The 17153-nt window shown below is 46.3% G+C and overlaps 2 protein-coding genes and 1 long non-coding RNA gene across 9 annotated transcripts in view; 1 reads left to right on the forward strand and 2 right to left on the reverse strand.

Annotated features, from left to right (window-relative positions):
• RCAN3 (RCAN family member 3) lies at positions 1-8477 on the reverse strand. Of its 2 annotated transcripts, XM_063419082.1 has the most exons (5): positions 8318-8477; positions 5454-5674; positions 3423-3596; positions 2803-2974; positions 1-2026 (listed from the first exon to the last, which is right to left on the reverse strand). In XM_063419082.1, the coding sequence occupies exons 2-5, from the start codon at positions 5646-5648 to the stop codon at positions 1818-1820; spliced, it is 750 nt and encodes a 249-aa protein (XP_063275152.1). In that variant the 5' UTR covers positions 5649-5674; positions 8318-8477; the 3' UTR covers positions 1-1817. The 2 variants fall into 2 exon arrangements, with proteins under 2 accessions (XP_063275152.1, XP_063275153.1); XM_063419083.1 differs by lacking the exon at positions 8318-8477 and having other exon boundaries at positions 5454-5799.
• LOC134561792 (uncharacterized) overlaps positions 5853-17153 on the forward strand; it is an 11676-nt gene continuing 375 nt past the window's right edge. Inside the window, exons 1-3 of one of the 3 annotated variants that reach the window (XR_010082978.1) lie at positions 5853-7224; positions 9441-9531; positions 10553-10749. This is a non-coding gene — a long non-coding RNA (uncharacterized LOC134561792). Of the gene's footprint in view, positions 7225-9440; positions 10750-17153 lie in introns of those variants that run through there. The other 2 variants (XR_010082979.1, XR_010082977.1) reach the window with 2 other exon arrangements.
• Positions 10607-17153, reverse strand: part of NIPAL3 (NIPA like domain containing 3) — a 13514-nt gene continuing 6967 nt past the window's right edge. For all 4 annotated transcript variants that reach the window (XM_063419074.1, XM_063419071.1, XM_063419072.1 and 1 more), the window contains exons 9-12: positions 16815-16903; positions 16035-16098; positions 15017-15111; positions 10607-14481 (exon numbers count right to left, since the gene is read on the reverse strand). In XM_063419074.1, the coding sequence (XP_063275144.1) occupies positions 14282-14481; positions 15017-15111; positions 16035-16098; positions 16815-16903 (448 nt within the window). In that variant the 3' untranslated portion in view covers positions 10607-14281. The remainder of the gene's footprint in view (positions 14482-15016; positions 15112-16034; positions 16099-16814; positions 16904-17153) is intronic.

Genomic DNA, 17153 nt, shown 5'->3' on the forward strand with positions numbered 1-17153 from the left:
TGAATGGCACTGCATTGTTTATTTGAAGTGTCTTTACACAATGGAAAGTGCTGGAATGTTGTTCCACGTTTTACACATTTATACATCAACAACATCACACTCGATTCTCCTTATAAAACTGTTTCTGAAGGTTTTCCACTTACTTCTACTTACAGCAACTTCTACACTGGGGTAGAAAAGAAATAATTTAAAAAATAGAAACACCACAGAGAATCCAACCCGGACTTCTGGAATTTCAAAAATCCACAAGCCTGCTGGATAACACAGGTTTTTGTTGGGTTTTTTACCTTTGTTTTAATTCCATGGAAAAGTGAGACAGTGAAGCTGGGCTTGGAGTGATTCCAGTACCTGAAGAGATACATGAATATCACACCCGTGACAGACAGACAGACAGATGGACACCTTTTCACTCTGTCCTATTCCTGCCTCTGGAGCAAGGACCTGCCTGCAGGATCCCACTTTGAAGCTGGTGGCAGGAGGGATCCTGAGCAGGAGTTGAAAACCTCCACATCCATGAGCATCCCTGCCCACTCCTCTTCCCCCTGCTTCAGTCAAGCAAAAACACTTCTGGAAGTTCAAGAAGCACGTCAGGTACAACTGAAACACACTGAAATGAACCTGAAAAATCTGAATTTCAGAATGATTTCTACACAGGAACATCAGCAGCCTGGTTTGTTCACAAATCATTTTATCTTTTTAAATAGAAAAAAAGAAGAATCTGTCTAGACTAAAAAAGTTTGGCTATAAAATAGCATAAAAGCATAGGAGCAGGTGTTGTTATACCAAGGCATATTTTCCTCCTACTAAAACACTTAACACAAGATCACAAAATCAAAGATCTGTATTCTAAAAGACGCATCCTGGTCTCAGAAGCAGCAGGTGCTCTGTCAGACACACAGGAGGCCACACACAAAAAGTCTTCATGAAAAACAGCAAACAAGGCCTGAAACTGCATAAAAACTGGCTAAGCCAGGCAACTGATTGTCTTAGAAAATACAAAACAGACTGGAGAAGTTAACAATTAACCCTTGGATGTTTTAGCTCCTGCCAGGACCTAACAGTCACTGGATTTATTCAGACGTGGAGGCCGTCCCAAGGACTGGAGAGGAATAAACATCCCCAGATTGTCAGAGAGGATCAGACACAACACACTCAACAGCTGGATCCATATTCACTCTAGTACTGCAATTAATTCTTAATTAGGTGTCAGTGCATCACCACAGACTCCAGAGCAGGAGTGTTTGTGATGGACTCTGAGGTTCTTCCTCTGGTGTTTCCTCCCTGTAGTCACCAACCCCCCTGAATTCAGCTCCTTCGTGTATTTGTGCCTCATGTCACACTACAAACACACACCTGGTGTTTCTGAGAACAGCCAAGGCTAACCCTCACTTCGGCTGGCAAGGAATCTGAGCATAGAGAGTGCATTTCACTTGTGTTTAACACAGGTTAACTGGAAGCTGTTGGACAGACCAGCTTTGGACTGCTGTACAAGGAACTTGCCGGAACCCACTCGTGACAGGAGATTATTTCAGCACTTGGAACATCACACTGTACAACAGAGAGCAAAGGGCGACACCTTAAAAAACCAAAACACAGCCAGGCTCCCTAACTGCCACTATTTCAAGTCAGGTGGATTTGCTACACTCGGGGGGGGCTAGTCCCTAAAATTAAAGTGCTTTTCAGAGCATTGGCATCCAAAATCTTGAACATGAGAGACAACTACAAGTCAGATCTGTTGTGACCTATAGCAGCAGCACAGACAGCAACACAAGGACTGGCCGGGTGCCTGGTGCTGGTACCACGAGAGCAGCTCAGCTCTAGCAGGGCATTGTGCCCCCCACCTCCAGGGCACACTCGAAGGCTTTGGAGTCACTCAGGATGGTGGGGGGCGGCTCTGGGCGCCGCGTCTGCAGGATCTTCTGCCGGGGGTTCTTCATCTCCTCCTCCTCCTCGGTCTCGCTCTCGCACACGTGCACGACCACGCTGGGCGTGGAGTCTGTCCCTGCGTGCAGCTCGTACTTCTCCCCTAGAGCAGCCAGCAAGAGGCAGGTTAGAAACAGCCCCAAGGACAACGTTTAGCTCAAAAACCCCTGAATAACTTCAACAATACAACTGAATAATCATCAATTCCCATCCCATTGTTAATGTGCTCAACCTCCGCTCCTCACCAAACCTCTGAAATGCTTAAAAACAGTCCCTGTAGCAGTTACAGCACACTCTGAATAGAATCAATCTTTTAATTAACATTTAAGGATGTAAAAATTTCCCAGAAGACATCAGAACACAAGGAGCAAACACATTTCTAAATGACATCATTTGTGCTGTGTATTTCCGTGATATTTGTAAATTAAAAGCTACAAAAGCATTTGAGTGCATCAAGCCTCCCCATTTCCTGCTTTTCACGGAAAGCAAACACCACATTTCCCAGGAAGGCTTAGAAAGAAGTTGATGATTAAACCCAAAAAGTCCATACTGGCTTCCAGACATCCTTAATAGCTGGAGCTGCTCATCTGCAAGAGACTGAACTTCTCATTTCTCTGATTGTTTGTTCCTTAATCCTGAGGCTCTGACAAAATTCAATATATGAGTGTGATGGAGCAACTCCCTCACAGTCCAGTCCTGTGCTACACTTTCAATCAATTGAATAATGAAGTGAAGAAAGTGATAGATCATTTCATTCAAGTAAGAAGCATCACATAAAAGAGATTCAGTTTCTTCTCACAGAAAAGGACAGGCAGATAAACTCCCTCAATTACCACCTTCGAAGGGAAGTACCAAACAAAAGCAGGTAAATGTCCCTACCTGGCCCCAGCTTGGAGACAGCACAGAGCAGGTCATAATTGATGAGAGGAGTTGCATCCTCACTCTGCTTCCACCCCACTGGGGGAGAGGCAGGGGGCGAAATCAGGAACTGTTTCACAGGTTGTGGAGGAAGGAGGTAGGACTTGTCCCCAATTTCACTGGACACCTGCACCTGCAGGCAAAGCCAGGAGAGAGAGCACAAATATTAATTCCCTTTTTGTTTGGTTCATTTCCCCACTAATGCACATCCATGCCCTGAACTTAATTCAGCCCAGCTTTAAAAAACAAAATGAGTTCAGCTCTTGGTACAACACCTCAGAACCTGTGCAGGGGCTGCTGTGGGACCTGTGCCAACACAACAGGGACAAAGCACCTCTTAGAAAGAGGATTTGGGACCATGGATTTTATTTCAGCCTCTCTGTGTCTGGGGGAAGGTGGTTTGGTCACTGCACAGAGACTGTCCCAACCAATCTCAGCTCAACATGAAAAACAAAACTGTGCCATCAAGTTCTGCCACAGTGCAGAACAATGAGGTGATTTCAGATTTTACCCCAAATGGAGCTCACGGGCACAGCAGGAATAAAGAAACAAGGAGAGAGGTGCAAGATCTCCCTCTGTACCTGTGCAAAGTAAAGCTTCAGCTTCTTCCCGCTGAACTCGGTCTCGTGCAGCTCTATCCGAGCCCGCGCTGCTGCCTCGGGGTTGCTGAAGTTTATCCTCACCCTCCTGAAGCTTTTGAACAGCTGGAACGTCACCTGCTCATCGTAGGCTGTGAAAAGGGCTTCAAACCTCTCCTGGAGACAAGCACAAACATTCTCCAGATGCAAAATGAACGTTCTCACTCCGTGCAAAGATCTTTTCCTTTACTCTTCTCTCCCAAATCCCATCCACTTCCTGGATCACCTCACACTCAGGGCAGCACAGCTTTGTCTCACTGGTTACATCTGAATTCCAAACCGATGTGAAGGAGCCCAAAACCTCTGAATGCCCAAAGTGCCACCTAGTGAGGGCTGCTCAGAGGTGCAGGTCTCCAAAAACACCGGTACTGGCACACGATTCTCATCAAGGATCTACAAAAATACTCTGCAAATCTGGTGATTTTTGCCTAAGATAAACTAAAGTATTGATTATGTAAGAAAAAATTCAAAATTATCAGCATGAGTAAGATCATTAATACAAGAGTTTTGTCTCTTTCACAGTAAACACAAAACCCAAAAAATGAAAAAATAGCCATGGTTTATTGAACATGAAACCTTATCCTCAAGTTCTTTATAGATTGGTAACTGCATTGTCACGAAAATCAATTTCATGGTTCTGAAATCCAATTAATAATTTTCTATTATGAAATTCAATTAATTTACCAGCTCTCTGATCCACAAGAGATCTCATTTACAGATTTTTTTTCCCCACACATAAATGCAGCAGGAAATCTCCTGGTGAAGATTTTCATCCACTGTAAAAAGTCAGATTTAAATCCCTGGATGAGAAATCTGCAAGAAATCTCTTTGCAGTTCTATTTCCTAAATTCTGATAATCTGTTATTCAGAGATCTACATAAGCCAAGAGGCAGAAGAGGATCCTCAATTAAAAACTTTCCAGGCACTACAGTTAATTTGTCTGACTCCAACAGACTCTGATCTCTCCTAAAACCTTCCCTCATTATAAAAACAACGACAGGCTCAGTTTAAACAGCACTGGAGAAGCTCTTCAAACGATGCCCATGTTGGCTTTAACACAAATTAAAGGTTTTTTGCACCATTTTCTCCAGTTCAGACAAGATCAGGGTCTTTATTAGATCCCAGAACCTCTTCCTGCTGCACAAAGGGCAAATTTTGTACCTGACAAACACAGAATTGCAACCTGCACGTGAGAAGGGTGAGGATGTTCCAGTCCTGCCATCCCCCTCCCAAAGGGAATATCTGAGAATGAAACAAGATGTACTTCTACCCTGTCTGCATTTCTCACCTTCGGCTCTTTGATCTAAACTGGATAAAACACTTCCAGGTGCAGTGTGAAAGGCCAAATTCTTTAATGAGTTAAAACCAAAAGGCTGCCACATCTCCCTGGACACCCCTGGGATGCAAGGACAATGTGGGAATTCTTTCATGTAATGGAACTCATTGTTCCTGATGCTCTTGGAAGCAAAGGAAATTAAGATTTGACTGGGTAAAATGCTAACAGACCAGGTAAAATTTACTTTATTGCATGGTTTTCATAAGCCACTTGCAAAGTGTTCAAGTCAGAACACACATCCTGCAAATTTGTATCACTCTTTTAACAGGATGCTTACCTTGAAATAAAACATTTACATTGGCTGATTTTATTTTTAATTTTTATCAATTTAAATTTTTTTTTAATTTCAGATTTTATTTAAATATGCCTTTGGATGGTTTATCATGATGTTTGGATAAAGAGAAAAAAAAATAATAATCAGAAGAGCTTTTCATGGGAAAAACTCTATTCTTTTCTCTATTAACAGTTTCCACAGCCAGATAAGTGTGGTATTATCTGCCTTGGGTAACTGCTCTGAGCTTATGAGGAAAATACTCTGGGTTGGGTTTTTCCCTCAATTAAAATGTGCATGAACACACTGAAAATCCAGAGAAAAATGTTCAATGGAACACTGAGAACACCTCACACTCCTCCCTTACCTTCTCCTCCTGTACCTCGAACACGGCCTCGTGAACACCGCAAGCAAAGAGTGAGGTAGGCAGGTCACTTAAATCCATCATCTCTTCCAAATCCTCTTCATTTTCTCCAAAAACCATCTGCTCCTCCTCCTCCTGGTCGCTGCTGTACAGGTCTGACTGGCTGTCGCTCCAGGACCTCACCGAGTCCCTGAGCATCCTTCCCCCCCAGCTTCAGCAGCGCCCTGGAAAACCCAAAAACCCAAAAAACCAACGTGAGGACACCACAGCTCCCCGCTGCCAGAGGCAAAGCTTTCCACAAAGAGCAACCAGCAGGAAATTTGTTCTGTCTGCCCCCCATGAATCCCCTGCTGAGGATGGAGGGAGGACGCTGCTGTTCCATCCAAAGAAAGATAAAGTCACCCATCAAGAAACTGCAGCTTCTCCTCCCTTCACTCTGACAGCAATCCAAAATGACAGCACTGTTCTAGAAGCTTTTCTCCGTGACACACTTTACAGTGAGCAACAATTTCTTGTTTAATAATTAAAAGCATTTCCTGGGTAATCAGAGCAGTCCTCTGGTATCTGAAAAAATAACTTTATTTCATCAATGAGAGCACGTGGACAACGTTAAATCATCTCTCCAAAGCTTCTCCAAGCCAACCAAAGTCTGAAATCTCCTGATGTAAGGAAATGTCCTTCTCCCACACCTTTCCTATAGGTAAGAGTAGCTACAGACAGGAGTAGAAACATCAAGGAAGGCAAAAAAATGCAAAGAAGCAAGAGACTAAATAAAAAATATCACGGAGAGTATTTTTATATAATAGAAAAGACTTTTACTGGAGTGGACCTTCTGCCACCCATCCCTGCGAGAGAAAAACAGGCAACTGCACCAGATGTGGGTTTGGAAAGAGTGGTAATTTGTGACACAACACTAAAATAAAGGTTGTATATACACGATGTTTTATTGGCAATGACCTCATCTGAATATTTGCCTAATGAAGGGGGATTCACTGGGTTAATGACGGTGACAGTCACAGCATCCCAAAGCCATGCACACCCCTGGGGATCCCAGCTCTGCTGCTCAGCGTGGCAGCACGGATGGAAATCTGTGAAAACAGGCAGCTGTGGAAACCTCAGCTCTGTGCTTGCTGATTCATGCAAGGAGGGAAAAGGAACAGAAATGCGCCAGAATGGTGAAAACAAAAGGCACCATCTGGCTCTGAGGAGAGCTGGGCTCATCCAAACAGCAGCAGGACAGACACCAGCCCTGGGAGACGGAGAGAAACATTCCAGATCCCGCATTCCTGAGCATTCCTGAGGGATCAAACCTCCCAACGCCTGCTGCTGACAGCCCAGAGAACCGGGACACCTCCAACGGGGACAGAGCAACACCGGCAGAGCAAAAGGGGAGTCTGGAAAGTGAACTCAAACACTTGAATGGATGGTGAATCAAACACGGAGTGAGGAACACACAGAGCAACTCGGAATTTGGGCTGAGCCTCACTGCCAAACAAAGTCAGGGCAGCAGTGACTTTAAACCAAACCCAGGTGATTCTGCAGACAACACTGGGCTACAGAGGCTACTGCAAATATATTGTATTCATTTTTTAATTAAGACTCCATCATAGTTTTGTTCTTTTTAATCATAAACTTACATATTTGTTTTTGTTTTTTTCTCAGATAACTCATTTTTCATTGCTTCACCCAAATCAATTCAAAACACCTGATTAACTGAGCAAGACAAAAATCTCCAACAGCCCCCTGACATCAGGATGAGACAAGTGAGACTCAGGTATGAATATTAATTAAGTACAGTGAGAAACAGCCCTGTGAGAAGTGTTATTTGAACAGATTGGGTAGAATGATTTACTGTGCAATTATTAGAAAGCATCAAAATCAGAAAAAGGACACTCCAAACTTGACAGGTACAGGAATGTGATTATCAGTGCAACAGCCAAACTGCTCTGCTTCAGGAAAAACAGCATTTCTTCACTTACCTCCTCGGAAAGGTGAGAAATTCCTATTTATAAATTGTCAGATATGAATGGAGATATGCAAATCTAAGTTATTTATTACAATCAGCTTATTCTTATCATAGTATTAACAGCAGTAAAATTGTAAGCAATTTAACTGCAATATGCATTAGCAAACTATCGATCACTCGCTCCCTCACAGATTTCAGATTAAACAGCACAATTTAAAGGATCCCAGAACTAAAGCCATTGGGATCAGACCTTTCACTAAGTCCTTTCTTCTGAGCATTAACACCTGCTTATCCTTTAAATACCAGCTGACAGGGAAACACCTATAAACAAACTCCCCAACTTCGTAGTAAGCTAAAAATCATCTGAAATTAAAGCACGGCAGCTTCTGCCATGGGGAGCTGTGGCAGCACCGGGGAGTTTTCCTTGGCAGCAGCTCATTCACAGCCACATCCCATGGCTCGAGGAATGCCAGGGCTGGAAGCGGCGCTTTCCACAGGAGCTGTTCAATCTGCTCTGACAGGGAGCGCACGGGGTAAATCCTTCCCTGGCAGGGCGGGCAGGCCCCGGCACAGAGCTGGGGCTGCCCCCGGGTCCTGGCAGTGCCAGGGACAGCGAGAGATGTCCCTGCCCGTGGCACTGGAGGGGCTTTAAACCTTCCCACCCAAACCATTCCGGGATTCCAAACCCTGGCGCTGATCCCGCAGCCCCCACGGAGCTGCCCCGGCTCCCGGACAAACCAGGGCGGGGGCCGGAGCCTCGGCCGCGCACGTTCGTTAATTCAAAACCCCAAAGCCTCCATGTCCGCCCTGAGAGGGGATGAAAACAACTTCCCCGCCCGCACCCGCACCCGCGGCACGGCCCGGCCCGGGGCGGCTCCGGCGGGGCCGCGTCCCGGCTCACCTGCGGACGGCTCTGCCCGAGGGGCGGCGGGGGCGCGCAGGGTCCGTGTGGGGGGCGGCGGGAGCGCGCGGCGCCCGCGGGTGTCCGTGCGCGGCAGCGGGAGCGCGCGGCAGCGGGAGCGCGCAGCGCCCGCGGGACCGGGGCGGGGCGGCGGCGGGAACGCGCCTGCGCGCGCGTGCCCCCCCCCGGGAGCTGAGGGAGCGTGAGGGGGGCCGGGGACCCGGATGGAGAGAGGGAGAGCAGGGAGCGGAGGAAGGGAGGGAGCCGGGGCTCCGCGCCTGTCCCGGGAGCTGAGGGAGCGTGAGGGGGACCCGGATGGAGAGAGGGAGAGCAGGGAGCGGAGGAAGGGAGGGAGCCGGGGCTCCGCGCCTGTCCCGGGCCCGCCGCCGTCTCCCCAGGGCTGTTTCGGGCGCCCCAGGAGCGCTCTGGGCACACTCTGGGCGGTGTTTGTGTGGCACTGATCCAGCCCTGGAGAGGCGGCGGAGCCCACCGCCCGCTGGGGCTGTCCCTGTGGGAATGGCTGAGCTCAGGCGGTGAGAATTTATTTTAAAATGCTGCAAATCGCCCTGGGAGCAGCATACGGTCGAGGGGTTGGCGGCTGGTGTGGAGGAAGGAGCTGCCCAGAGCGGCTGTGGGTGCCCCTGGATCGCTGGCAGTGCCCAAGGCCAGGCTGGAGCAGCTGGGACAGTGCACGGTGTCCCTGCCATGGATGGGTTTTAAGGGCCCTTTCAACTCAAACCAGGCTGGGATTCTTTGATTCTTCCGCTGGCATTAATCGGGGTGGCTCTGCCATCAGCCTCGGACAGCTGCCAGCTGGGAACAGTGACAGTTTGTGAGTAAATCACAGCTTAATCCAGCCATGAGATGGTGCCAGGCAGCCATCATCAGAGCTGGGTGATACAGCAGTGCCTGGGCACATCTACCTCTAAAGAAAGCACAAACCAACATCCTTTCTTTGGTTTTTCACAAAAAAACCCACACAAAACTATTGAATTTCACCGACACAAGTATTGAGTTCAACAGCTTCATCCTCACTTGGAAAGATGAAAGACAGAAGACAGCGTGGGTTTGTGATAGAAGTAGTGAAATTTCTGTGGCTGAAATATTTTATTTTAAATTTCAGAAACAGACAGAGAGTGATGCTGAGCTGGGCTTCTCCACCAGGTGATTTGTCCGCCTTTCCCCCATAAGAAAGCAGATCTCACATTAGGAAGGTAAGATCAGTCTCCCCTGCCCAGGTATAAAGGGATTCTGCAATTTAGATGCAGTGCAAATTCAGGTGGTAACAGGTTACTCCCCATCCTGTCAGCCCTCCCTTGCTGCAATCTCCAACTTTATCGATTCAATACCACATTTTCTTCCCCAGCCAACAATAGATTCTGCTCTAAAACCACAACCTCCAACATTTGTGTCCACTTCAGTGGCATTTCAAATAGTCTGTCTCTTGCAATAACACCTCGTTTGTAGCACTCCTCTAACACTCCTGACATCAATGGCACATTTTTGTATCAGCATTTAAAACACTTGTAATATAACCCAGGAACCCTGGAATGGTGGATGTTAACAAAGTACTGCCCACATTTATCAAGAATTCTGGGGGTCAGGGAATCCAGGCTCTAACACTGAGGCTGCCCTGGGGTTGTTTGTCTTTTCTCCCTTTGTGGTTTGGGACCCCAAGGGATACATTTAATTAAAAGTATCCTGAGGGTTATCCTCTGCTTCTCCCCGTGGACTGTGAACCATCTGCTGAGTGTTAATTAGGTTGGCAAGCAGTCGATTAAGCTAAATTGCCACTTTTCTCTTACTGCAGTCCTGTGTCCCAGACACTCCTCTGTGTGGCTGAGGGATGACACCTCCCCCAGCAGAGCATTCCCAGCTATTATCAGAGGGCTCAGATGTCTCAGGGAAGCACAATTTTAGTAAAAAAATGACTGGTCAAGACAGCAAAATTACAGTGATTTGGGGGTTGTGCCCCCCCCTTCTTTGGATCACAGTTTCAAGCTCTTCAAAATATTAAATGCTAATTTTTTTTTTCAAAACGCTGTAAAACAAAGTTTTAAAAGTAAATTGGGCAATTCCTACAGCTGACCCCAAATATTTGGAGGCTCCTGTGAAACTGGGAGCATTAGTAATGCTGTAACAATCTGCATTTCACTTCCAAGCATCTTGTTAAAAACAGAGAGCTCTTTCAATACACATTTTAGTCACCTAAATCATGTCTTCACTTCTCCCTAGACATTTTTGGTCAATTAAACCTCTACCAGGAGCATGGAGCAAGCCAGAATTCCATCGGTTTTACCACAATCTTTTATTCAAAGTTTCATTTTACCACAATCTTTTATTCAAAGTTTGGTTTCATTTGTCTCACCTGAAAGACAAATAGAATTAAACAGATATGCAACACTGCCTGTGAAAAATGAAGCAGTTGTCCTTTATAGTGCAAGAGTGTAAAGCTTGATTTATTTACACATTTTCAGGTGAACAGGAGAACGTTGCAGGCAGATCATTTTATACATTCAGCTGTGCTCCCCAGAGTTAAGTTACACATAAAATACACACTGAGGATGGTTTAAGTGCTCTGGTGCATCGAAAAGCCACACAGGGTGGAGGCAAGAAATGTCCCTTTACACTGGGTAAGAAAGCCAGGGGATGAATCAAGGAGCTGCTCCTGAACCAAAGTGCTGGGACAGCTCCTGGTGCTGAGAAATCCCTTCCCTTTGGGATCTGGGGTGTTGACATTCACAGAGTGTGCTGTACAACCCTTAAATCATTCTTCACCCTGGAATGTGGCACAGGGCTCCTCTCCTTTAAACCTTCCTGAGCTGTAAATATTCACTGCAATCCCAGGCATGGCCATCCTCACCTCAGGCTAACAAATCCTCTGTGAAAAGCTCCGTGTGAGGGTGCAAAACCCTTCTCTGGACTAGAAGAGAGGTGAGGAGTTTAATTCACTCCTGAAAGAGCCACAAAGAGCACATAACTCCTTCAGTCAAGTTTAAAGATACTTGGTTTCTCTGGGCCCTGCTCAGGCCTTTTCTTAGTCTGAAGAACAGAAAATAACATCTTTTTGGGAGATTGGGAGAAAAAGCAAGAAAGAGGGAAGTGCATAAAATAAAAAACCCCAAACAAAACCAACCCCATTTTAAGATTCCAGTGTTGAACAGCAGCAGCAAACAGGAGTGAGGTGCAGGCCCTCAGTCCCACCCCTACATCAGAGCTGAAGCCCATGAACACCTCAGGCTCCACTGCTGTGGCACAATAATCAAAAATATTGTGATTTATGTGCTGGGGAAACAGACACCACCTCCAGTGGAGGCCTTTGGCAGGAAGTTTCCAGAAGCAAACAAAGGGAGATTTCTCTGTGGCTGCAGGTAAAGGGAACTGTCATTATTAAGTAGAATTATTTGAGCACACAGAGACTGTGTAAATAAAACATGGTTATGTAAAGCTTTGGAGGAAGAGTTGCCTTTAGAATATTTGAAAAGAAAGGGCCAAAGCCCTACACAACAACACAAAAGCTCAGCTCATGGCTGGGGGCAGTTCCACTCAGGGAATGGCTGAGGGCTCTGTGCAGGGAGCAGGGGCAGGAATTGGGCTCAGAACTGGGGAGTTTAGAGCAAAAAAAAACTTTAGAGCACCCCTGAGCCAGGCCAGAGAGCAAGGGAAGCACAGGCACTGAGAGCAGCTCTGTCCCCTGGCAGTGCCCATCTCTCAGGATGTGCTGAGGAGGAAAACCCAAACCAGGCACAAACAATTCTGTGCTCCAGTCACCTCTGGGCTTCAGCCCTGCTGAGAACTGGGACCACTGCACTGTCACACACAGGGCCATCCTCATCTGATGTCAGCAGCCAAACATTCAGGCCCTTCTGCTGGATTATTTTATACCACTTAATTAACCACAGAGAATATTGCCATGGAACGAGTGTGTGGTGTAGCACAGCTTGTTTCAGACTCTGTGTTCTGTGGCTGCAGAACCAAGAGGTCAGAACAGGCTGATGAAATGGGAAGAGATAAGGAAAGGCAGCATTCCTGTGCCCTTCCCATCCAGCCTCCCTGCACTGCTTCACTCATTGTTAATGAACAAAAGCCACCCATAAATTCACCAACAATCGATGGCCACATCCAAAGGCAGTAAATCAGTGCCACTGCACCCCAGCAAGATGAATGCCCTGGCAGCAGGAGCCCATTAACATCCTTATCTTGCCTGATCACAAATGAAGCATTGAGGGTGAAAGGAAAGCTGTTATTTCTTGAGGTTCTCCAAGTTCCAGTGCAGGGGATGCCACTGATAAGATCTGAATTGTGCCCAGCTGGTGAAGAAACCCGGGGACAGCCCCAGGGCACCTCCTCTGTGCAGGGGGAAGGTTATTTTTGTGAGCTGCACAAAAATGCCAAAGCAATCCAAAGCATGCCTAGATTGAATCAGTCTGCAGAGCTGGCAAAGCAAACAAATGCAAAGGAACAGTTCTGTTGTCATTCACAGCAAGAACCTGGAATAATCATGTACAGGTCAGGGGAGCTGTTGGGAATTTCTGGCAATGGGAACAGAAACTGGCCATGGGTCAATTTAACAAATAAAAATAAATAAATGCAGAAAGACATTGTTCCAAATCCAAAATAATCCCAAACTCCCTGGTATTGGGGGAATCACTTAAAAATACACAGAACACGAGCACCATTCCTTTCAAATAAAGTTCCAGGCTCCTGGAGACTCCACTGTGCAGACAGTCCAAGCCACACTGAGTAGATTTAAAATTCAGTTTCCCAGAAAAAAGCCCAAATTTTAGAGCAGCCAGTGCTATCAAAGTGCCAGGATAACCAGTGAGTGTTGTACTTTGTCCTCCTCACTCCACAGTTCCCCATTTCCCCCCTGTGTCCATTCTCCCTCAGTATCAGCTCCTGGCCATCTCCTGGAAAGCTGGAAAGATAAATATCAAAGTACACAAAGCTCCCTTATCCTCACAGGCCTCAGTGAGTGCTGGGCTGAGCAGCTTCTCTCCTTAGGTCACCCACAAGGGTAGACAAGTATTGTTTTTCCTTTTCTTAAAAGAAAAAAGGGGGAGGATTTCAGCTTACATCACCTAAACTGAGCTTTTGAACTAAGGAACTTCAACAGATTTAAGTAGTTGGGGCCACTAAAGTTGGAAATCGTGCCTCAATCAGAAAGAAAATAAATAAACGTGATAAAGAATTCAGATTTTGTCCAAAATTACATAAATTCTCCACCAGATACAGTCACACCATTCTCGTTTCTCCTTGTCCTCATCCTTTACAGTGCTCCCTCTGCACCATTTAATCCAACTTGAAGCTCCTGCTATGAAATCAGAAAACTGGCAAATAATCTTTGTTCTAAGCCATATAATCCAGTGGTGCTCTAAAAACAACCCCCATCCCCAGTGCTTGTGTTCAACACCAGAAGTGCCCAAAATTCGTGGTTTGAAGGGATAAAGTGTTCACTCTCACCAGTGCTGCTGCTCTAAAGACACAGCGAGTTCCAGTGTCAGTGCTTCAAAACAATTCCATTTATTGCTGTGTCAGGAGAGCCCCATGGTCACACCAGGATTTAGAGCCTTCCTGGAAATCTGTCACAGTCCCTGTAAATGCAAGATTAAATCCTGTGCTCCTCTCTTTGTGAGCAGCTCCTGAACACTTGTCTGGAGATAAAACCACTCCCAGCAGGGCTGAAAACTGCACAGTCACTTCTCTTCCACAGCATCTCCTCTCTCACCATTCCATCATCCACACTCCCAGCCAGCAGAATTCCATGCACAACTGGGATCTGCTTCCTGCCAAGAGCTTTCAACTTCCCAACTAGAGAGGGTTGTTTATTTTAATCATCAGCCTGGAAAGTCCAGCTCGAGAGGAGCTTGAAACTCCTCTAGAGCAAGAGCTTTATGCTTATTTGAACAGGTCAATAAATAAAGGTCAGACTCCTGAGGACCCCCACAGGTCCTTGAAGGTCACTCACTCCTTCTTGCTGTGCTCCAGGACCCTGTAGGGCGGGGCAGAGGCGCCCTTGGGCCCGTGCTGCTCCTGCACGATGGGCAGCGTGGCCGGGGCGTAGATCTCTGGCATGCTGTCGTTGTTCTCCAGGGCGCCGTACGAGAAGGAGGCCTTGAGGTCAGGCTGCACTGCCACCCCTTTGTCGTGCATGTTCTGCATGCCTGCAAGAGCACAGCACACGTTAGGGACAGCAGGGCATTTGTGCTCAGGAAATGAGGGGTCAGCAGGGACAGCAGGGCATTTGTGCTGCTCTCTGTTCAGGAAATGAGGGGTCCCTGAGACCCCTCGGGTGTTACATCAAAGACAGGAGGGTTTGTGCTCAGCACTGGAGCAGCTGGTGGGGAAATCAGCTCCAGCTGAATGAGGGGTGGCTCTCTTATCCATCGAGTGCTGCAGATCTTTCATACAGCTCACCAGAGAGCTTAGCTGTGCAAAGGAAATTTCTGCTCCTCTCCAGATCTTTCATACAGCTCACCAGAGAGCTCAGCTGTGCAAAGGAAATTTCTGCTCCTCTCCATCACTTCTGAGCCATCCCCAACATCAGTTCTTCCCGCTGGACCCAGCCCAGTCCCAAGCACGTGCTCAAACCAGTTCATCTTGGCAGGAACAAGGGCCTGATCCACCCAGCCCTGAGCAGGGGCAGGGCTGAGCCCTCCTGTGCAGCCCAGGTTAACACAGTGACACAGCCCAGGTTACCTGGCATGGCATCCATGGAGATGTAGGGCTCGAAGGGAACAGGCTTCTTCCTATTCCTGGTGATCAGGAACACTCCCAGGAACGCTATGAGGCACCTGGGGAGGAGGAAGGATCACTGAGGCAAGGGAGAGCACAGGATATTCCACATTGCCCCACACAGAGCTCAGACCTGCAGCTCGAGCACTGCCAAGGCAGAATTCCAGCTCAGCCCCCTTGGGCAGCACTGGAACACCCCCAGCAACCAGCACAGCTTCACCTTTTCTCCATCAAACACAGGGAAAAGTTTTGGTGTTAATTAATTGATTAACCTTGACTAACTGCAGGGTAAAGGAAGCACAAGCAGCATTTGGTTTTGCTTTGATGGAATTCCAGGATTTAGCAGCCTGACCTTTCCAAGGCTCCCTGTTAAACACAGCAGCAGCCACGGAGCTGGATTGTTACAGAGCAAGGTGCAGCTCAGAACAATGATCTCCCAATTGTTTGTTGTTTTTTTTGTCCTGTACTTATCTAAAAGCCATTTGAGAATGTCCCCTGATTACGCAGAGCTAATTACACCGAAACACTGAGTTACACAGGAAATGTTTTACTGATCAGATCTGATTGTGCCTTCTCCATGCTCTGAAAACTCCACAAGTCAGACACAGTTCAGGGAAGGTGCAAAATCTGAAATAATTCCCAGAGAGGGTTTCTTTGGGTTATTTCACAAATTTTCCAGATTCATGAGCAGGCAGCTTGAAAACCAAGCCATATGCTCAGCACCCAGGCTGATCCCCAGGATTTAGTGATTAATTGTTGTGTAATTGTGCATTATCGAGGGTTACACAATTTTTTTCCAAACACAACACTGAGCTCTGAGGGCCACTCTCTGCTCTGACAGAGAAAATGCTTTCAGCCTGTTCTCTTCTCTGAGACAGTTTGTCCCTCCAACAGAGAGGGTATTTTAAAAACAGATTTGCATTTTAAAAATTTAAGTCACATGAAGCAACAGTTTTCTGTCAAGGAAACCTGGAGCACTTACCCCAGTGCAAACATACAAATGTGGAGAACATCTTCACCCATGAAATCCAGGTAAAAAGTTGCTCCTTGAAAAAGAAATAATTAATTACATCTTCCCAATTCCACCTTCAGCCGGAACCCACATCACCCAGGATTCCTATTTTTATAGCCAGCACCTTTGTTTATTTAATGACCTTAAAATAGACGTCCTGATTTCTATTTTAACACAAATTATTGACAAATCTTTTTGAGTTTCACTACCAAAATAGTTCTGCTGGTGTCACTAACAGAGATGCAAGTGAACCTGTGCAGCATAAACAAGAGGGGCTATTTTGGAATGATGAAACAAATCGGATTTAACTACAAAGAGATGCAAACTCTTGACCCCAAACAACAACAAACAGCTCCAGCCTCTAGAAGTGTCCTTGGTGTCCTGGGTGGCAGCAGGACACTCGTTCTGCCTCCTGCTCTTTCCATTTTTAATGCAAAGAAAATGAAGTAAAAAATAAACAACAAGGAAACATTTTACCTGCACATCTAAGAACACAATTCAAATGAGGAACAGTCTCAAATATAAATTCCCCTTCACTTTAAACAAAATGACAGCACTGAACAGAAAATTTTAACACAGTCTAAAGGGATAATTCACATTTTTAGAAAGGAAAACAAAAACAAAAACAAAAACAAACAAAGCCAGTGCAGATGAGAGATGACAAAAAAACCAGAAGTCATCACATTGCTGAGTACTCTTCAGGAGGATTATTTCCCAAAATCTTTTGCTTGGAAAGGTTTGTGCAGTTACCTGCTGAGATTGCTGCTGTGGTGGACAGGATGTAGCCAATGCTGGAGATCTGAGCTGAGTCATAGAGCTGGGAGGCTTGGGCTAAAAACCTGCAACACAATCACAGGCAACAGGGGCCTTTTTCTGGAAACACCTTCCAAAAGTGATGCATAAATTTAAGGAAATTCATTATTTTTCTCACTGGAAAGCAGCAGCAGCAAGGAATGAATAAAAAGGACAGAAGAGGGAGGTTTGTGGCTGCACTGAGATTACTGCCCCAGCCTCAGGGCCAGAGTGTCCCTCATATTTTGAGATGTCTTTTATCCCTGCTGCTACCAGCTTTTTATGTTATTGCAAGTA

Source organism: Prinia subflava, chromosome 24 (genome assembly GCF_021018805.1).
Source record: "Prinia subflava isolate CZ2003 ecotype Zambia chromosome 24, Cam_Psub_1.2, whole genome shotgun sequence".
In the NCBI taxonomy this organism is placed as follows: domain Eukaryota; kingdom Metazoa; phylum Chordata; class Aves; order Passeriformes; family Cisticolidae; genus Prinia; species Prinia subflava.

Excerpts from the sequence above, each read along its gene's own strand:
- RCAN3 (XM_063419082.1), bottom strand. The coding sequence starts at position 5,648 with ATGCTCAGGGACTCGGTGAGGTCCTGGAGCGACAGCCAGTCAGACCTG. Across the intron at positions 3,597-5,453 it reads TCGAGGTACAGGAGGAGAAG|GAGAGGTTTGAAGCCCTTTT; the intron begins GTAAGGGAGGAG and ends GCTTGTCTCCAG. Across the intron at positions 2,027-2,802 it reads TGTCTCCAAGCTGGGGCCAG|GGGAGAAGTACGAGCTGCAC; the intron begins GTAGGGACATTT and ends TGGCTGCTCTAG.